Source organism: Perognathus longimembris, chromosome 19 (assembly GCF_023159225.1).
Source record: "Perognathus longimembris pacificus isolate PPM17 chromosome 19, ASM2315922v1, whole genome shotgun sequence".
Lineage (NCBI taxonomy): Eukaryota > Metazoa > Chordata > Mammalia > Rodentia > Heteromyidae > Perognathus > Perognathus longimembris.
The window spans coordinates 45,887,909-45,910,475 of NC_063179.1; the positions used below are offsets into that span (position 1 = coordinate 45,887,909).

At 41.0% G+C, this 22,567-nt stretch overlaps 1 protein-coding gene across 1 annotated transcript in view; it reads right to left on the bottom strand.

The window, feature by feature from the left end:
- The window catches only part of LOC125367601 (microtubule-associated serine/threonine-protein kinase 4-like), a 258,812-nt gene extending 236,448 nt beyond the window's left edge, over positions 1-22,364 (bottom strand). The window contains exons 1-3 of the mRNA XM_048368270.1: positions 22,350-22,364; positions 22,100-22,131; positions 8,128-8,163 (exon numbers count right to left, since the gene is read on the bottom strand). Of these exons, the coding sequence (XP_048224227.1) occupies positions 8,128-8,163; positions 22,100-22,131; positions 22,350-22,364 (83 nt within the window). The remainder of the gene's footprint in view (positions 1-8,127; positions 8,164-22,099; positions 22,132-22,349) is intronic.
- Between the last annotated feature and the right edge of the window lie 203 nt (positions 22,365-22,567).

A 22,567-nucleotide genomic window follows, 5' to 3' on the forward strand; every position in this document is an offset into this window, starting at 1 on the left:
AGGGAAATCAAGTTAGACAGTGGGAAGTATACTTTGCATTGACATCTGCTTCCAGCCTACCACCTATGACAAAAACTCACCTTGACCCAAATCCCAAAATAGATTAATTAGAATTCAATGTATTAGCAAAATTAAGTTGCACACTTTTCACATGGAAGACTTGAAGAACAATCAGAAATGGCTCTACCATTCTTATCTGTTTTAATAAAAGACTTAAGGGCAAAAGATTAAATTTTACCAGGCTAAAAGTGCATTAAGTAAAGGATCCAATACTTATCCTTTTTCTGGAGAATAGCATACTCTCATCAAACATTGGAAAAATGTAATGTTGGAGTTCAATAATGAATTGTTCAATCAACTATTAAATGGAATATGAGACTGCTAAATGGTGAAAGAGATGCATGATTTCAAGTCATACAAAACAATATGCACAGCACACCTTTTTTATTTGCCAGGCACTGTTCCAAGCATGGCCACAGTAGCAAAGCTCTTAAGAGGCCTTCACTTTAGCAGGGCAGTAAGTACAGCGCCGCATGAATGACATGAAGAACTCTGGGAAGCCCTCCATGAATCAAGAAGTGTCTCTACAAATCACAACTTGGCTAAGAATGGCTACGGTGCTGGTTTCTGCCAAAATCTTCCAAAGCCCCAAGTGTTAAGGCAAAACAAAGCCAAGCTGTTTTATTCTCTGGATGAATAGAACATCTCTGTAGAACTGATTAAAATGTGTTGTTCAGAGTGATTTCCTGCACATAAGAAGAAAGCTTTCCTGAGCCTAAACAAGTACCATGAATAAAATGAAGGGGGGAAAAAGTCCTTCATACAATGCAACACTCCAAGTGAGGACCTGCCTCTGTGCCCTTGGGGATTGTCCTTGACCACTAAGAAGCAGCCAACAGTGTGCTCTCTTGCCTTTTTCTGTTCCATCACAGAAAATTTGTGTGCCAGCCGTGTATTTCATTCACCAACTGGTCAACTCCAGAAAATGTTTCCCAGCTGAAAAGGAAATGTACACTAAGAATTAACAATTAGGGTTTGGAGTGGGGTGGGAGATCCCAAGAACTGTAATAAAATATTTGGGGAACTAGCTCTATGTGGTTAGATTACACATTAAAAACTATTTCACTCCTTATATTACTATGTTTTTCTGCAACAGAAATTATTAATGCTTTCCCATCTAAGGATTTTTTAACAGTAAAATAAAATGCCACCTCCTTTCTTAAATATGAGACTCTAGCACTGAATTTCCATAAAGAAAAATTTATTTCATGCATCAAAAGACAGTATTGAAAACTAAATTCTCCACTTTAACAACTCTTCTTCCTGCAGTGGTAAGATCTACAAGAATTTCATTTCTTCCTACTTGTGTTTGTTTTCTAGTTTCCCTACAATTATCACAAATAAGATTGGGAGAGGCTGGGGATATAGCCTAGTGGCAAGAGTGCCTGCCTCGGATACACGAGGCCCTAGGTTCGATTCCCCAGCACCACATATACAGAAAAAGGCCAGAAGCGGCGCTGTGGCTCAAGTGGCGGAGTGCTAGCCTTGAGCGGGAAGAAGCCAGGGACAGTGCTCAGGCCCTGAGTCCAAGGTCCAGGACTGGCCAAAAAAAAAAAAAAAAAAAAGATTGGGAGAAACATTATTTAATTACAATCTTCTATGATGACCAATTATCGTCATTAAAATATTATAAAATATTGTATATTCTTCATTACCACTCTAAAGACAGACCACAACATATGCATGACAGTTATTCTCCAAAACAATTCTTAGAAATTGGTCCAGGTTGAAATGACTTCCCTCTCTGCAAGGATCTATAAAGGTACAGAAAGGTACAGATGTTCAAGCTGTTCTGACATTGGTTATTTCTATGCAATAGCCAAGTGTTGGGTCTTCAGCACCTTCGCTGGGTCTTCTCTGTGCCACATCTGATGAGACCAGGAAGAGGCGGTGACAGGTTAAAACTGGATCAGCCAGAGGGGTCTGGCTTCAAAACATCTACCACACACCACACACCTTTGTAGCACCGAGTTAAAGGGTTTTTTTGAAGGTGGAAAAACAACTAGACACAGGACCATTTAACTCACTTATGATGAACTTTTTTCTTTCCTCAGCTTTGAACCTCATTTCTCAATGATCTGATCATAGGTTATGGTAGTCAGAGAACGATTTGTCACATCTACAAATTCTTCTTCCTATCAAGACAAATTTCATCAGCTTCCCAACTAAACAACTTGAAATATATAAATATGATCTTAAGTCCAGGGCAGTGTATAGGGACATGCACACACACACACACACACACACACACACAGATTTCTTTTCTTCTTCTTTTTTTTGTTGGTCATAGGGCTTGAACTGAGGGCCCGGGCACTGTCTCGGAGCTCTTCAGCTCAAGGCTAGCACTCTTATCACTTGAGCCACAGCGCCACTTCCAGGTTTCTGGTAGTTAATTAGAGACGAAAGTCTCACAGACTTTCCTGTCCTGCGCTGGCTCTGAACTGCAGTCCTCGAATCTCAGCCTCCTGAGTAGCTCGGATGACAGGCGTGAGCCACCAGTGTCCAGCAGAGTGATTTCTACAGTAGCAATGCAGAATCAAGAGCTGTGTCATCTGCTCAGCAATCATTTACACAGTCACTCTTAGGTATAAGGCAACGGGGTTTTAGGACAATGAAGATCAAGGATCACAAGGAAGAGCAGACAACTTGGTGTACATATAACCTTCACAGTACATCCCTCATTGGTCAATTTCCTTCCTTCTCCAAGCAGTTCTCCCAACCACTGGTAGAGATGGTATGTGAGCCTTCAGACAAAGAGCCTTGCTGCCAAAACCTGTTCTCACTGTCCCTGGCTGAGCTCTGAAGATGGGACAGTGAAATTCCCTAACATTACTGTACCCCAGGAGAACAATTCTTTCCACCAGACTCACCTTGGATATGGGACCCTTCACCTACCCAGAGTTTCTTTTAATCAGCGATACTGCTTGGGACTCATTTCATAAAGCCATTTGGCTTTGCAGACACCAATGCAAAGCTGTGAAGACCCCCCACTTTTTATTGTGGCCCTACGATGGAGAACAATCCAATTCGAAGTAGGCTCAGCTCTTGGGGTTCTGGTGCTGGGATGGCTCACTCAGGCTCTTCCTTGTTCAGGTCTCTGAGGAGCTCAGGCATAGAGAAGATTTTTTAAAAAAAAGGTTCTTCCGAATGGCTCACTGAAAGGAAGTATATGTCAGTCACAGTGGCCCCCACAGATGTGACCCTATGCTCCACAGCTGGAAGTCTGAGAAGATAAAAACGCAGGGGCCTTCACAGATCTGGTGGGGGCCTGATGAGATAAATGGGAGGTCAGAAGACGTGTACCTCCGTAAACTGAAGAATGAGAAGGTGCACTCCTTCCTGCGAAAACTCTGCTCATTCTTACATTTTCCACACTTTAGGATGGCATTACATAGAAATGCTTTGACTTCCTTTCCCCTCAACTAAATAAAACTGCAATTATATTTAAAACATCTTTACTTTTTATCGCTTTGGGAGATTCACTTTTGAAGTTTCCATTCACCACATTTCAATAGTCCTATCTCTTCCTAAGAGATAGTACACTGGCCTTTAACAAATGCAATACTAAGAGATGGAGGCTATGTTGTCCCCCCGCCCCAAGTAGTTTTTTTTTCAGTCATTAGAATTTGAATGCTAGCAGAAATGACAGTAGAAAGCAGAAGAGACTGACATTTAAACACTCACATGGATAAAGATACTGTGGGAATTAATAGTAAGAGATCAAATTGAGTGTGCCATTTTAAAAGGCAATCCTTTGACTTGGCTTAGCCTGGGAAGTTAAATGCAGCTGGCAGCTCACAATAAGGTTCCCTAAAGATGCAAGCAGCTATTCTGCTTCAAGACTCACAGGACACGGGTCGCTGACTACTGACCCAATGGCCTCATCCAAATAAACGGAGCATTCTCAATGCATTTCTTAGTGGCTAGAAGACTCTCCAGCAGGAAAAGCAAGCACTTTGTCACAATTATAGTGGGTTACCATTTGTATCGTGAGCCCAGGGACAGGGTAGTTCCTTACCTCAAGGAACACATTTTCTTTGGGTGATACCTCATTTGAAATAGCCCTGACAGAGCTATTTAAAATTAAAGCAATATGGAAGTCAATACCATCAATGGATCTGTTGCATCACTATTTTGGTACCTACGACGTGCAGGAGGTTTAATACATTCTAGTAGCATATTAAACCAAAACATCGATGGTAGGCTCGTACCGTTTCATTTTGAAACAATTTAAGATGGTATCAAACAAAGGAATGTAATATTTTAATCAGGATGACATTTCAACAACAGCAAGATAATAGGATTTGTTGGAATCATGGTAAGTTACACTTGGCCACAAGTAGTCAACCTTTCCAAGTCTGAAAGCAATAATTCATGCACATTTGCTTGACGGGTTTAATTTTTAGCTCTAGTATTTTTTTTTATTAAAAATTACAATATAATGCAAGGTTGTTTTCCTTCAGTAGGACCTAGATTTTAAGTGCCTATGAGCAAGGAGTTTGTGGCTCATGTCTGTAATCCTAACTACTCAGGTAGCTGAGATCTGAGGACTCTTCTCTCCAATTGACCATCAAAGAAGCTGGAAATGGAGCTGTGGCTAGTGGTAGAACACTGGGTTTGAGCTCAGGGACAGTGCCCAGGCTCTGAGTTTAAGCCCCAGGAACAGCATCGAAAAGAAAAAAGAACACTTAGGAACTAAAGTATACTCCAATTGCTATTTGGTCTCAGAGGGAGATCTTTGGCTTTAAAGGTACTTCTTTGATTAAAGGACCAGAAAGTCTTTTTGAGGTACATTGTCATTTTCTGGCCAGCATAACGTCATCCTTATTTTCTGCGTATCTTTACAAGTAGACTTAAGGGCTATACTACAACATGAGATGGTAAATCAATAAACCATTTATTTATAGTCAATGTTACAGTTTTAAGGTTCCCCTTCATTTCTTAAGTTCTATGAACAATATTTATTTTTGTTGTTCTAGACTTATATCTTGTTTACCAGTTCATGTTCTATGTCCTACATAGGCTTTTTTACACTTTGCTCCATTTACATAAATACGGTTTGACTAGCTTCAGGAATAACAAAGCCCATAGCCACAGCACTGACCATGGACTTTGTTAGTCATTTCAAACCCTGGTCACAGGTAGATCTTTATGTTCATTTAACAAAAGCCAGAGAGATTCTCTATTCTTATTTAAACTGTTCTAACCTTCAAGGTCTTTAGGGATTAGACAGCCCAGGAACAAATTAAAGGCTTAAATATTTGACTATGAAAGAAACATGTTTTATTAATCTTAGCACATGTTAGTTTTTGGTTTTTCTAATGGTTTTGAATTCCCGGGATTCTACCTATATTTTCAAACAATTTTGCTTTAAGATGAACAATTCAGCATTTCCACAGATACATATAATTATATTTGAGATGTACTCTAATTATATTGTGTCATATTTATGTTTATCAATTCTTGTCAGTTTTGATGATGATTCAAACTTGGGTGCAGGAAACACACTTTGGAGTTGATGAAAATACAGTGTATGTGGAAGCCTTGGAAATATGATAAGCCTTTTACTTAGCACAGTTTGTATCATTTGTCATCTTCACATATTTCATGACGGACTCTTGGCTTTGCATAGGCACAACTTGTTTTAACAGCTTATAAATAACAGTTCCTCTTTGCTGATCACTATTGGCCAGCAGAAAGTCCTTCAATTGGTTCATCTGTCCTTGAAAAGCCAATCACAACATATTGTTGAAAACATCCTCACTCTAAGCACAGTATCATTCCAACCATCAAAATTCTGTCTCCTTCAACCATGACATGCAGTTATATTCCACCACGGCCTCTACTCCAAACAACTCCAGATGTCCTTTAGAAAAGATTGGTAGTAGAAACCAAAATTTGTGGACATGAAATACCATCTAGAAGTTTCCATGAATACTAGGTAGGAGAGAAGAGATAATTGTTATCTTCTAAATAAACTTATTGTTTTAATTCAGTGAAGATAATTAATTCAGATAGATAGATAGATAGATAGATAGATAGATAGATAGATAGATAGATAGATGGTAGACAGATAGATGGATATAAGCAGAGACATATATATGCAAAAAAGTATCAGACCAATCCATTTGTCTGAATTATGTACTACCTCTAAAACTAGCCAGGAGCTGGTGGCTCACACCTTTAATCCTAGCTACTCAGGAGGCTTTGATTTATGATCATGGTTTGAAGCCAGCCTGGGTAGGAAAGTCCATGAGACTCTTATCTTCAGTTAACCACCAGAAAACCAGAAGTGGAGTTTTGGTAGATCTCCAAGTTGCAGAGTGAAAAAGTACAGGGACAGCATCAAGGCCCTGAGTTCAAGGCCCAAGGCTAACCAAAAACAAAAACTAATAGAAGCATTAATTTTGAAGACAAAATTCTCTGTTTTCACTATCTATCAGCCAATGCAAATTGGAACATACTAATTACTTCACCATTTCATTTTTGTCTATGGAAAATGTGCTATTTCCCATATCAAGTAAGCATAGGCTGACCCTCCATGAAGAAGTCCCTCTGCTTCATAAACAAAGCACAGCCCTCATCTCAATGCTCAATTTTAAGCAGTACTTTGAATACAAGGGGTCCTAACGTTTATGAGAAAAACACAAAAGTGTGTATTACTTTTATATTATACCAACCAAAGTCTCCTAAAGCAATTCAAGAATGTGAATATAATCAAGCTGCAATCACATTAATATACAGGGTAAGAATTGCCAAAAGCACCTCAAATATTACACAAGTTTCCCTAAAATTTCAGACATGACAATTTTCAAAGTCTGTATAATATTCACCATGAAACACAAGAGAATCAAATCATAAGTGATACCAAAATGTAAGGTTCATTATGTGCTTTAGTCATGCTTCCTTGTTCATCTTGTTATACTGATGCACCCCCTTCACCAATGTAGATAGAAGTATCCTTCATGGATTAGAATTATAAATAACTCTGAAAGTTGCAGTCAATGAAAGCTTTACCATTTAAGCCTTACTACTGTGATCTCTTTCTTAGAAAGAAAAACAGATTGTGTCTACACAATTTCTGCATCTTAGGATAACTGTACAAATATTACCAAGATAAAGTAAAACTGCACTCAAAGAATTAAAATAGAAAGAAATATTCCTTTGTTATCAATAACTTCTTAGTTAGCAGCACCAAGTAGAGATCCTATACTGAAAACTATCCATTGTCTGGTTATATTTTTATATTAAAACACTTAAGAAAGAAATTATCCAATTTAAATCTTTAGATCTAATAATTAAGGATATGAAAAAGAAAGTTAAAATAGTGATATAAAGTGAAGACTAATAAAGGAGAGCTTACCAAACAGGATAATCACCAGAGAGCCATTGCATTCAAAACAGAATAGTGTTGTTACAGAAATACAAAGGTCAGATCAGAATATAGTCCAAACACACCTTAAAATATACATATATATGTCATATATATGTCATCTTTATATATGACAAGGGTCATTTCCATGAAAAAGTTTAAGTAAGTAGGACTTTAATAAATAGATTGTCTTTAAAAATTTGGGCAAAAAAATTAAGAGAATGTTTGAATGACCCTGGGGTGATTTTGAGTCACCCTGGGGTAGACAATTCTGCATTCAGAATAATACAATATTCATGAACAATACATAATAAAAGAATACATGTGATTAAACAATAATTAACAATTTTCATTTGGCAAGAGATACCATAAATACAGATAAAATTGAGCAATATATTTTATACATATAACAAAAGAGCAAATATGTAAAATACAAGCTCTCCTAGAAATTGAAAATGGAAAAATGAGCTGTGGAAATGAGCAGGAAATGGAGAACAGCCATATATTCAACATCGGTGGAGTACAGGAAAGGTAGGTTGATTGTCACAGAGAGTGAGACTGTCAAGAATTAAAAAGAATCGTGGTATCCAGTGGTGGTAAGAATGTAGGAAATGGGTAGTGTCATGTGCAGAGGTGACTTGCTATTTTACTTCAGGTAAGCTAGTAATATCTATTAAAATTAAAAGTACACATACCGTTTGACCAAGCAATTCCACTTCTGGGAATCTATCCTATAGGAAAAAAAAGGACCAGTTCATAAGGAAGTACAAAGATGTTCATTGCAGCACTGTTTGTTGAAGGGTGGGGACGAAGGGTACTGAGAACAGCATGAGTGCCAATGGATGGAGAAGCTGTAAAATGAAATGCAGTCTATCAATCATGTCAGTTACTATATAATTCTTTAATGAATGGATAAATCCCTCTCTGCTGACTTGGAAGACAGATAAGGTGAGAAATGAGTTGAAAAGTGAGTTAAGTGTGTCTTGTGAAGACAGCAGCAACAATGACAGAAAATTAATATATGTGTATGTACGCGTAAGGGTATGAAGCGAGGACCAGAAGGATGCACACCAACGTAACAATGATGACCTGCGGTGATGGGTGGACATGGCTGGGGGGAGTGGGGGTCACCTACTTTCTCGTGGCGTACCTTTGCACTGCTTCACGAGCTACAGTGAGCACAATGGCTCCGGTTAAGAAAACATTATTCGTTTTTAATCAGTGGTACTACTTACTTCTTCTAGGCATGAATTTTTAGTAAAGTAACAGTGAGTGGACAAACATTCCTTCTTTGCTTACACCAGACTCCCCAGTGTTCTGTTGGTGGTTTGCCAAAATCAGCTTCACGTGTTTCCCCGACATGGGGTAGGGCTGACCACACCCGATCTCCAGAGACTTCTAAACAGCCTAACCACGGAGCTCTCACAGGACCTTCCTCCATCCCGCGGCTCTCTCCTCAACCACCGGACGCCATCTAGGCACTCTTCCTCTCTCACTGTCTGAGCTCTCCATTGCCATTCTTCTTCCTGGAAGAAATGCGGCTACTTCCTTTGGGCGCTGCTTGAAATCATTACCTGAGATGCTCCAGGGACCATCTGCCTGACCAGGACCCTCCAGCTTCCCTGACGAATTCCAGACAAACTATGGGCTCACTCATTCTGGTCATTCATTCCTCAACCCAGTTTCTCTAGCCTGGGTCACTCCTCTCCTCCATGAGCACCTCTTGAAGGCAATGCCACCTTCATCCCTCTCCACACTGTAGCAACCACAAATCACACCATCAAGATTCCCTTCAACTTCCAACACTACTGTGGCACTGTCTACTAGTCAGCTCTTCAGAGCTCCTCAAGTGGACCTCTAGACTCAATGCAATTACAAGATAAAATAAAAGCCTCCAATTTCTTTAGAAACAAACAAGTAACTTTTATACTTAAAAAACTATAACTGCTAAAAACAGTTTTGTATTGTAAAGTTGGAAGACTACATTATTGCTATCTAGACTCACGGTCAAGCCACCCCGATCAAAGCACTGTGGTACTGGTATAAAAACAAACACCTACCAATCAAATCAAACAGAATAGAAAGCCTGTCAACAGATGCACCCATATAATAACAACTGAATTTTGACAGAGACACATAGAATTATTGGGAGATACTTAACCCCCCCCATTAAGATTTCAAAATCAGGGATCTTATAAAGATCAAAAAATTGAAATAATGTAAATGTCCATCAACAAGTGTGTAGATATTCAAACTGTGGAAGAGGAAGTTAATAGAATATTTTTTACAAAAAATATTGTTATTCACCTATGCAATAACATGGATCAATTTCAAAATGATCATGCTAAGTGAAAGATGACGTCCTTTCCCAGAAGCCCATACATTATCATTTCATGTATTAAAGTTTCTGAGTATGAACTAATCTTTGCTGATGGGAAGCATTGACAGTAGACTAGTTTGGAGGTACATGGGTGGAGGGAACGATTACAAAGAGGCAGAAGGAAAATACATATTCCATTATCTTGCTTGTGACAGTGCCTGCACAGGTATAGATGTCCCTGTGTGTCTTGTTTGTATGTATGTCTGTGAGATAGAATTTATAAAGTTGTGTATATTACTTTTGTAATCCAATTTTTTTTAATATTTGCATTATCTTTAAGTAGTTGTACAGTGGGGTTTCAATTCAACATGTCAGTTTATGAGTATAATACCCCTTGATCAATGTCACCCCTTTTATCATTCTCCCTCCGTGTCTCCCAGCCCCACCCAAGTTACCTGGGTCCATTTTCACAAGTGCACACTGAGTATTTTTGACTGGACTCTCCCGCCCTTCCTCTCTCCATTCATCTGCACTTCTCCTGCCCCCTCTCCCCCAGTTTAAAATGTTTGGTTTTGTGGTTCTGGGGGCTGAAGCCATGTTCCCATGCTGCTAGCAAGTGCTGTATCATTGAGTTATACTTCTACCCTAAGTTTTACAAACTCAATTATGTGCAAGTTCTTGTATGCTAATGATAACTCAATAAAACTATTTTGTAAATGGGAAAACACAACGTAAACTGGTATAATAGGCTTGATGAAAGGGCTCTTGGAATAGCTGGGACATGTTCATATAGTAGCTACATGAATTGCTGTGAAAAGGAGCCATTTGTGAAAAGGTGTTGTTTTGTCGTGTCATTACAAATTTTGCTATACAGTAAGACAGAATTCATACAGCCTCGGTGTAATATGCATCTACTATGGTAAATCACCAGAGAGAGCCTCATTTTGTGGCCAGTTAAGTTTTCTTTGCTTTAGTTCTTCTTTTAAACACCTGTAAAGGCAACCACTACCATCATTATCTTTACAAAGATCTTAAAGATATTTATGAACAACAGCCTTCAGCAAAAACAAAACAACACAGAGATAAGTGGCTTGAATTCTCACCTATAGTAATTAAGTAATATGCTTTTATCCAGATGTTTGATGGCAGTATTTCCCTGTGATTCTATCAGAACCAACTGAATTTACATACAAATTAATAACTTACAACTCTACCTAAAAAGGCCATCATTGTTCCCCTAAGACATGAAACCTGTGTGCTGATCTATTAATTTCATTATAGTATGTGCTATCAAGTGCATTTTTTAAAACACACTTCATCACGTCCAAGTACTTCTTTAATCCACAAGCACTGCTGTTATCATTTCAACTAATTTATCACAGGCAATAAAAAATCTTCCACTTATTCTTTCAGATAATTGATTCTTGATTTGTTAAGATACTAAACACTGTGCTCCACACCTTCAAATGCAAAACCTCTTGTAAATGCATTTATGTGTCCCACACAAAACAAATACTAATATTTACCTGCTTAGCCGAGAGGCTGAAGGCAGAGGAGAAATGGCCAACACTTATTTATGGGTCCTACTGCCTATGAATGGAGAAGGGCCCCATTCTCTCTGGAGTAAACATGAACATTTCTTCTACACCAGCTCCATGTGGAAGTCGCAGGGTGCCAACTTCCCAAAGCAAATGCCCTCCTGGATCATTAAAAATGGAAATAAACCCAAGAGAGAACCTCTGCCACAAAACTCAGTTCTCTTAGTAGCACACACACAGCCCTCCACTACCCAGTAACAATAAAGACTTGTGAGGGAAATTCTGGGGTTAGGAAGCGTTCAGACCCTGTACCAGTGTTCCCTAAGGTTAACCCCAAGGACCTCTATGACATCTCAGAGCTCAAAATCAGGGTTTTGGTTTATTTTCCCCTGCTCAGTAAGAACCATACTTCCAGGGTACCTTCCCCGCTCTGCCCTCCACAGCAAGAAGTAACTGGCAGGAATGAGAGAGACGGGGAACTGTTAGGTAGACAGAGATGAAAAGTGGCAGACCTAACATGTGACAGGTACCGCACATCCTGTCATGGCATTTCTTGTTCCCATAGTGTCTCAGACTCCTGCTCAAATGCTTCTTCCCACAAGGCTGTTAGTCCCCACTCAAGCATTTCTTCTTCCCACAATGCCCTGGGTGCCCACTCCATCAATGAAGACAGGGAAATGCATGCACAAGTCATCAAGAAACTAGCTCAAAGCCCCCAAGGAGGAGGGCAGTACTATAAAAATCACCCTCTGACACAACTCTATTGGACTCCTCTTTGTACCCTTCTTCAGATAGTTTCAATACTTTCTTTCATGGCTTTCCTTTTTGATTCAAAAAACCTTACTCTGACTTTAAAAAAATATTCCCAAAGAATATGCTATTATCAGTACATCCTGTTAAAGAACATTTTAATTTTTCATGGAAGTGAATACAAGATACCGTGATGTTTCTTTTTATTTTATTTATTTATTTATTTATTTATTTATTTATTTATTTATTTATTTATTTATTTATTTTGGTGCCAGACCTGGGGCTTGAACTCAGGCTCAGGGCCTGAGCACTGTCCCTGGCTTCATTTTGCTCAAGGCTAGCACTCTACCACTTGAGCCACAGCGCCACTTCTGGCCTTTTTCTATATATGTGGTGCTGAGGAATCGAACCCAGGCCTTCATGTACATGAGGCAAGCACCCTTGCCACTAGGCCATCTTCCCAGCCCACCGTGATGTTTCTTGACATTTATGTGTTTGAATTCATTATTAGAGTTTTCATTCTAGAACAATTACAATATATTCACCCATGCCAGGTTCAAATTCATCCCTGCTACTTATGTCCACAGGCAAATCAAGACAGCTTTTCTTCTCATGCAACTGTATTGACTGCACCACTGTGTGGGCTCTTAACAGGAGGTCAGGCCCAGTTCAGACAGCCACTGGGAGGACGAGTGTGGAGATACTGGCATGGCTCATGGACATGTCTTATGTTCCAACATGTAAGCCTGCCAGTGACCTCCCAGAACTATCCCAGAGGAGATAACTATAAAACAACACGGTAAAGGATATGTATCTTAGATGAAAGAACTACGCAGCCAGGATCTCAGAGGCTGAAGCCATGCTTGCTGTTGTCACCAAGAGTGACAGAGAAGGGAGCTGAAGTCTCAGGACTTGCTTGGGCTGAGGAGCCGGCCGAATTCAACAGGAGAAGCACCACCATACAAGCAGAATCTCATTTCCCCCTGGATCTCAGGGCCCCAGAGGACCCAACTGACTACTGCACAGCGTGGGTACACAGAGAACAATACTGGATTCACCGCCCTGCTCACATGGCTCATTGGATAAAGGATATATTTGGGGGTTGCCAGTTACTGCAGCTGGGATGGTCGCCCCCCCACCCTCCACCCCCACCACAGCAGCCATCAGTAGAGCCTTTATGATTCTGAGGTACACTTTGCTCCTGGCAGTGCTAAGGATGAGAGTCAAGGGTTTCCTCTCAGATGCTGTGGTGGAGTGGAAGCTGTCATGGTTTTCAAAATCATCAGAGCAAACTGCAACACGCATGGGAAGTCAGGCACGGTGTGTGCCACGCGGTCAATATCCATGCTGGCATGCACATCTGTAGAACCAAACACACCCACTCCACGGTCAGCATCTGTGCTTCTGACTCGGCACCTCGGGCACTCTGACACTGGTCCCTGGTCGTTCAGAATCCTGGGCTCCATTCACGACCCACATGGGTGTGCTATCTGAACTTATGCAGGTCCCCAAAGCCCTCTGAGCTGCCCGAGTCTCATTAATCAAACAAAGCTATTTTAAATGATATTTCTCCTAAGGTTTCTTCCATCTCTGATACCCTATGATTAACATTTTCCACGTGGGCAGTTTTAGCAGTGCTAGTCCCTCTCTTCAACACTTATCCATCCCAAAACACAGTTTCAGGAAGTGATCTGCTCACCATGCAGAGGCATGATGAATTCTTCTAGAAGGGTCACTGAGCACAGAGAGTTGGTTCTCTCAAGTCCTAATGATACAGAGAGTAAGTGTTGGGTGTGCCTCTGCTGTACACTGGAAGCCTCTCATTATCAGAGCTGGCCACCTACCTACCAAAACACCTCCTCTTCCCCTCTCCACTGTAACAAAACCCCCCCTTGGAAAAAACTCAATAATGTGGCTATGAAGGGAGCATCCTCAGCTTACTGGTTTATTTTTACTTATTTATTTTATTATTGTGATTCAATGGAGGAAAACAATGTGGGAAATCTTTAGGGGTGGGGAGAGAGGAATACACATTTCCTGGTGCATTTTATTTAACAGAATAGACAGTACTTACTATATACCTGGCACTATGATAAACATTTATAAATACTAAGTTAGTTCCAACATGTAGCAGTGTCCCCAACTTACACATAAAGAAAGTAGGCACAGTTAAGTCACAGCTGGTTAAATGGCAGAGCCAGAATTCATCCCCAGGCAGTGCGGCTTCTGAGTCCACATTGTGAGAGGCATATGGACCTGTCTGCCTCACGGGGCCGTTCTGAACCAGCCTGGCTCAGAGAGATCGCTCCCTTTGGATGTAACCCTCCCTACCATCTTGTTGGACTCAGATTTGCTGAAAGAAAAAAAATTCTAGCAAATCTAAAGTGATGCCTTTGGGGACCCCAAAACACGACTGCATACCCTCACCAAGCTCACCCGAGATCAGTAGGTCCCAAATCCAAGTGACATTTTAGATTCACCTTGAGAACTGGTTGACAGTACACAATCCCTCCCTCTCTTTTCTCTCTCTCACGCGCGCGCGCACACACACACACACACACACACACACACACACACACACACACTGATCCATAGGGTGGAAGGCATTCGGAAGTATATTCATATTTTGAGGGACCTAAACCACCCCAGGTAACCTACCCTTTTCCTCTAATTTCCAGAGGTAAGCTCATCAGTCCCCCCTGTTCCTGTCTCTGCCCCTGACATGCTGGCTCACGAGACAAATGCATGCTGGAGAAGGGGTGCTGGGAGCGCCTGCCAAATATCCCCGACTACTCGATGAATATATAAATGCGATTGACATTCTCCCACCGCCTGGAATCCTCTCCTTACTCAGGATATATTACACCGCTCTCCTTTTATATAAACATGCCACTTTAAATGCTAATTCAGATGCAACAGTCAATTTTCTCTTTGTTTTGTTTTTGGATTTCTAACATTCAAAATGACACTGGGCTTCTATTTGGCTTTGACAATAGATATTTTGAATTCTTGCTTCATTATTTGTGTGGGGGAGCTGGGGAGGGGAGAGAGTGCTAAGGAGAAAATAAATTTATTTTAAATCATATCCAAATATGGCCTAGTGTCCTTTATATTTGCTTGAATTAAACTCTTTTCACCTCTTCCAGGAAATGTTGCCTTCACCTTGCTGAAAAATCTCATAAACCTATTTCAAATCAGTGGTAAAAACCAAGGTGATTCCCTATGCTTGCATTCTGGAAATAACCTCATTTTACTCAAAATACTTTCCTAAACAGCCAGTCAAGGCATTATGTTCTGAAACGTATGAGACCCAAATTTAAGTCTTCATTTTAGAAAGTACCTAGACCCACAAACAGCAATTACATCAACCCAAGCCTGTTCAATTACACAGAAGGCCACTTCTTATCTCGTCTCAAAATGAGGAATTCCAATTTAGACATGCCCCCGTCCAGCGCGGGGACTCGGCGCGGGCGGCGTGAGACGCACGCCATCCCCTAAGCCCAGGGCTCAGCGACGCCCACCCGACTCCAAGGGGCGGCTGCGTCCTCGGCCTCTGGGTCTCGGGTCCTCTTTGACAATATGCTCTCCGCTGCAGATCCCTCTCATCTTCCACCCCAGCCCTGGATACGCTCCCGTACGCCCAAGAATTTCAGAGTCAGAAAGAGGTAAAGTAAGTCATCATCTTCTCTATACGCCTATTGATTCTCGCAGCAAAATGGCTTTTAGAAACACTCAGCTGGCAGCCTTGTCTCTCTGGCCAGGATACCAAAGCATCCCATTGAAGAACCACCTTCTGCCGTGCCCAAAGGTACATGCATTCCACTCAAAGGCCAAAGCACAAACATCTTCCAGATCCCCGTGTTCTGGGAGACGGCAGGGCGGGTGTGATGAACATGGATGGGGAGAGCTCAGAAAACCTACCACTACCAGTAGGCACCTACTGCACGTATTTCATGCCAACCCGACTGCCCTCCGACCCAGAGCAGTGGATGAAAAGAGGGTTGGGGAAGGAGCGTAAGAACACTACTGAGCAGACTATTATCCAAGATGCTGGCACTGTTGTCACATCAAGAGCTTAAAACAGGTTATGGGACTAGGAGGATCATGGTTGGTGGCCAGCCTTGGCCAAAAGCTAGCCCTGCCCAAACTCATAGATGAGCCAGATATAAGCTACTCAGGAAGCTGAGAGCCGAGGATTGTGGCTCAAAACCAGCCCAGGCACGAAAGTTCATGAGGTTCTCATCTCCAATAAAGTTCTCAGAAAAAGCTGGAAGGGGCGCTGTGGCTCACGTGGTAGAGCACTGGCCTTGAGCGCTGAGAGGCCCAGGGACAGAGCCCAGGCCCTGAGTGCAAGGCCCAGGACTGGCAAAAAATTAAAAGAAAGAGAAAAAAAGCCAGGAATAGTGGTATACATCTGTAACCCCAGCTACTTGGGAAGATTGTGGTTGGAGATCAGCTAGGGCAAAAAAAAAAAATGAGTTTATCTGGAAAAATACCAAAACAAAACCTAAGACCCAAAGAACTCAGGGAGGCCCAGGTGCTGCCCTAGCAAGTGTGAGGCCCCTAGTTCAATCTCCCCCCCCCCCCACACCACTGATTTTTTTTTAATTGACCAAGAACCTTAAATTGTTTCATGGGTAAGGGTAATTTCAATACTCTCAGCAATTCCTCAGCAGACTCCTCCCGTACTGCTGAGCACATGAGAAACTGCTTCTGCTCTGGGTTCCTGCTGCTCGAAGAGCACCCTAAAACCCGCTGTGGCCAAAGAACACCAAAGCCGAGAAACCAGACAACTACCAGTCATTGCTTCCCCCAAGATAAAGTGATAATTGCAGATCATTTATAGATCCCAGACCTACAGGGCTCCACAAAGCAATGCGTCAGGACTCATAATTAAACAGGTAGAGGAAAGGCCATTCTGAGTAGCAGGGAGAGCCTACTGCTAAGACTAGACAGCACAATTCCCTCCTTCTCTGCATGGAGAAGTCGGAAAGACCCTTAAAAGGCAGCAGGGAGGATGTGCGGGAGGCCGTCCCAGCCAATTTCCTGCTCCTCTCCTGGGGCACAGGCTCTACCAAGGCACTCTAGGGAACTGAAGGGAGAGGACAGCTCCGTCCTAGAGAGCTGTTTATTGGGGCAATCAACAAAACGCAAAGGGGTCCTTTGAAACTAAGTGGTAGCTGCCAGGGGTGCCTCAGTTGTGTTCCCAGCCATCCATTAGCTCCCACCCAGGGCCTTTTCACTTGTCAACTTTCTGTGCCTAAAAGCAAACTCTTCCCAGAGACTTAGAAATGTCATTTCAGATCTTAAGTTCTGAGTAGAGACAGGCAACGCTTCAGTAAGAGCCCCACGGTGGTAATGCCCTTTTTACACACACAGACTCTTCAAGTCAGTCACATCAAGAGAGTGTCGACATGGCACACTGAGTTTAGACCCTCCAGTCGCTGGCATCTGCCACATGGCCACTCGTGGAGCAGGCTCCTTGACAGGGGAAGTGACCAGAGAGAGGGCCTTCACTCGCCTAGGCAGCCTGGTGTCTATTCCACATTCCTGGCAAAAGTGGACATGTCACTGAGCTGGGCATGGTGTCGACCAACCACAAAGAACAGCCAGGCACAGTGATAACTCTTAATAGGGCTAAAAACTCAAGCAACAAATCTTGTGTTTCTAAAGGCAAGTGGTTCATTATATATGCAATTACCAAGATTGCCTTCTCTCATACCCCAAGGCAGTATATAATAGGCAGCTCAAGGATACCAATATTTATGATCACACTTGGTCCATGGTGCGGTGGCATTAATCAATAAGCTTTCCAGTTACAAAATTGTACTCATTTGGGCCAATCATCATCAAATGAAATAAACAAACCAACACATTCACGAAAAAAACACAAGTATGACTTAATATCATAATCAAAATAATCTCTACATAATTTTTCTTTAAGTTATTTAAAAACCAATGTAAAAGCTTAGTCAAAATAGTTTGAATTCTGCTTTCACATATTCACTTGGTTTTTTCAGTAAATCGTTTCAAAGATACCAAAGTATAGAGGGTACAGGTAGCAGAAAATACACCACCACACGATGCATGAAACTTCTGGTGGAAGAAGTCATTTCTGGCATAAGTGATCCTCATCAAACACTTGTTTCCCATTCATGTTTTTTTTGTACTTTTCTGTAAATGCAGCATATTCTTTTGCATATTTTCAAGTTCTTTCTATAAACGCTGACTTGCTTCTTGAATTGCCATTATGTTTTAGCAATTGTTTATATTTCTATTGGCATGGACATTGTGATTCCATCACTTTACCTGCTGTATGGTATTCCATTATATAGCTCTATTGTAATTTTGACAGGGAGAAGGAACACTGGAAGCCTAAGTATGATACAGAGGGAGCTGGAGTAGAGAAAAAAATAAGGGGCCTTAAACAAGATAAAGGGGGGCTGGGAATGTGGCTTAGTGGTAGAGTGTTTGCCTACCATGCACGAAGCCCTAGGTTTGATTCCTCAGTACCGCATATACAGAAAAATCTGGAAACAGTGCTGTGACTCAAGGGATAGAGTGCTAGCCTTGGGCAAAAGAAGCTCAGAGTCAGTGCCAGGCCCTGAGTTCTAGTCCAAGGAGTGGCAAAAAATAAGAAGATAAAGGGCCTGAAAGCCCTGAAGTCACTTGTGGACCTAGGGCCATCTTGCCTGCAAGGCAACTTCCTTTACTGCCCTGTTCCACTGCCCTCTGTACTTTGAGTAAAGGTCACCACCGCCTTTCTGCACCCCTTTAAAGAGCAAACGAGAAAAGGAATTCAAGTCCATTCTTGACAAGATAATCACAAATTGAAAACTAAGGCAGGGCTGGGGATATGGCCTAGTGGCAAGAGTGCCTGCCTCATATACATGAGGCTCTGGGTTCGATTCCCCAGCACCACATATACAGAAAACGGCCAGAAGTGGTGCTGTAGCTCAAGTGGCAGAGTGCTAGCCTTGAGCAAAAAGAAGCCAGGGACAGTGCTCAGGCCCTGAGTCCAAGGCCCAGGACTGGCCAAAAAAAAAAAAAAAGAAGAAGAAGAAAAGATGGGCTGGGGATATAGCCTAGTGGCAAGAGTGCCTGCCTCGGATACACGAGGCCCTAGGTTTGATTCCCCAGCACCACATATACAGAAAACGGCCAGAAGCGGCGCTGTGGCTCAAGTGGCTGAGTGCTAGCCTTGAGCGGGAAGAAGCCAGGGACAGTGCTTAGGCCCTGAGTCCAAGGCCCAGGACTGGCCAAAAAAAAAAAGAAGAAAAGAAAACTAGGGCAATTCAAATTTTATTACACTTACATAATAAAACACAGCCTGCTTTTTCATACTTCCAATTAATAACAGAAAGCATGCTTCCTGTGCGTTTGTTTTAAAATCAATGAAAGCTTTTTTTTAAAAAAGAAAACATAGCATATGCTTCTGTTCTGTGATTAGGGACACAGAAGTTATCAGTAAGCTTATTTGAAGTCATCATTTAAACATTTTCAACTAAACTTGAAAAAATCCCTTTAAGCTTCAGAATGATGAAACTTCAAGACACATAAATTACAAGCAGAAACTATCAAACCCAGGTGCTTTCTTCCTAATCCTCCAAAGGTGTCCACTTCTGCCCAATCCCATCGCATGGCTTGGTAACCAAAGACAAGGAGGCCCCGTCAGCCCGAGTCCTGCTGCTCACTGCTCACCTGGGCACCCAGGGAAGGCAGCAGAGCATTCCTGCAGGAGACAGCGTCCTGAGGCTGGGGACTTAAGGCTTCACAATTAGCTGCCCGGATGCCGGCTGACAACAACACCTAACAAAGGTCCATTTGTGCCCCTCTTCATTAGATTCTTACGACAACGACGCTGCCATCTATTTTAAGAGTATTCTTTTCTCACAATCATAAATGAATGCTGTGTGAGGAGAGTGAGGACCGGCTCCTCTTGTGGTTCCGCTGAAAATGTGGAGAGCCTCCGGGTCCACAAACAGCTGAGCCAGGCATCACTAAGTCCTTGGAGGATATCTATACCTAGCCGAAAACACAAAAGACCACGTGGATGTGGGGGCTGCTTCCTTGGAAGGCTCCGTTGTCACAGAATTCACTGGAAAGAGTGGCTACATGTTGACATAGACATTGTGCCTTACTTTCTCATCTGATTGGTCAATCCATTCTTATTGGGGGGGGGGGTTAAGTGACGGGTATAGTTCAAAGTAGTGGCTTCAAATAAATGTATTTCGTTATTCTTTTTCATTAAAGATTTAGTTCTCTCAAATGAAAGAATTTGATTATTTTCTTTCTGTGTCATATGCGCTAATGTATTGCTGCTATCAGTTAATAGTAACAGAATTGAGCACTGTGAAAAGAGAAATAACTCTTTAACAGATATAAGGAATGTAATTCCTTAATTAATATGATTTTACTTATAAATAATTTTATTATGTATTATTATAAGGGTACTAGTAAATCCAAATGTTATGTACTATAAAAGTTACAAGCAAAATTTGACCAAAGTTTTCAAATAAACCTTTAAAAAAAATCCAGGGTGCAGAAAAAAAAAGGTATTTTTTCCTAGAAAAATACTACATCATATGTTATTTCTATATTATTTGCCTTAATGATGAGAAACATGAAAAGCTAAAACTCTTCCAAGTTTAGGGAAGATTCCTAAACACGATGCCGAAGAGGGAAGTGTTGCATTTCCTGCTGCCAGCTCTTAGGCCATCCATCTCTACACGAAGAAGTGGGGCCTGGAAATTACTGACAATTTTCCTAGGCAAATTTTCCAAAAGTAATGATCAAATTACTATCTGGTAGCTCAAAGTTGAGAAATAAAGGGGGGGGGGGAGAAAGAAAATGGGAAGAGGAAGAGAGAAAGCGAGTAAGAGAAGAACGGAGGAAGAAAAGTGAAAGGAATGAAAGAAAATGAATCAAAATAGAAATCTTTCACTTTGGGTCCCTGGATGCAAAGGCTGAAATTTTCCAAAATTTTACCAACAAGAAGATACTATCTCCCTATCTATATTTTTAATCCTCCAGAGGAGGATTTGCAAAAATCTTAAACTCTATACATATTTTAAATCCATTAACTTCCTCAACATAAACCATACAACAGATCCAAATATTTTAAGATCCTTCCCTAGTACCCTTCCCCACTTACATAGCACCACTTGACAACCAAATCCATGTGTGTTAATTGTAATAGAATACCAAACGAAAATGATTTCATCCTGCAAATTGCTAATGAAACAAAAAAATGCTATCCTTTATACAAACACAGTGTTGCTTTAAAAATGAAAGACAAGCACTATGAAGAAACCACGACAGCTCACAAGTCTTGTTAGAATGCAAGAACATTATATGAATCCATTTTGTAAGAGCTAGATCTAATCATGTAAAACTTAGCTGACAGCTGTGAGGGCAATCTGACTGCAGTGTCTGTCACCCACTGATTACTACAGTTGATCCGGCCAATCTGGCTGGGTGAGTATCTGCTTTGCTCCCTCTCTTCTCCAGATATGCCTATCCCAGAATCAGTGGGCAGAGAATCAGTGGGCAGAGAACCCTACTTCCACGAAGGGTATACAGGTAGCTGTGCTCAACACTACAATCTCCAAACAAGCTCTTAAGTTGAGCTGACTTAAAGCCTTCATGAGTGCAAATGCAAATCTACATAATTGACTCTGTATAAAATCCATAGTAGAAAGAATACTCATGAACTTCCAAAACATATAGATAAGCACTAATTCTTGATTTGGGTCAATTTATATTGTCTGCAAACCGAATAATGTTTCTGCTTGGTTATGTAATAAATTTTTTTAAGTTAAGATTCTCCCAGGAATGAATATATATATATATATATATATATGTATGTATGTATGTATGTATTTTGGTTTACAACAAGAAATAAGTCCTAGAAACTGAAGTAAAATCATTACTATTTGACTTGTTTTCTGAATGCAGTACATTACCATTAGTCTTCCACTTGTCACTAAAACCTCATCAGTCAAAGAACAATCACATTATAAATTAAACAAGAAAATAAAACAAAATATCATTACTTACAGACTTCCTCTTCGGGGGAGACTCAACTCCTTCTGCAGAAGAGAAAAACAAACATGTAGATGTAATACTCATCTTAGATCACCAGGGTACCAATGGATAATATAAAGTATATCATCATCTTTTATTATATTTGATTTGGTATTTTCTATACTGAAAATACTTTAAAGCCATGATTTCTTTCTAGATTTCTCCTTATTCTGTTTTCTTTACATAGGCACAAAGGTTTTAGTGGGCTGTTGAAGTTACAAACACAGTGCAACTGCATTTGTAGCACAGCCCTCCCAACCCAATTACAGTAAAATAGAGTTGAATAGCTCAGCCCTACAATTGAGCATGAAAAGAAACAAAGAATTTCTCCAAACAAGAAACAGATATAAGTATTGGGGGAAATTCTGCAGGATTATAATTAAATGAAAGGTGAAATGAAACAAGTGATTAAATCACACTATCCAATCAGACAGTCTTAAC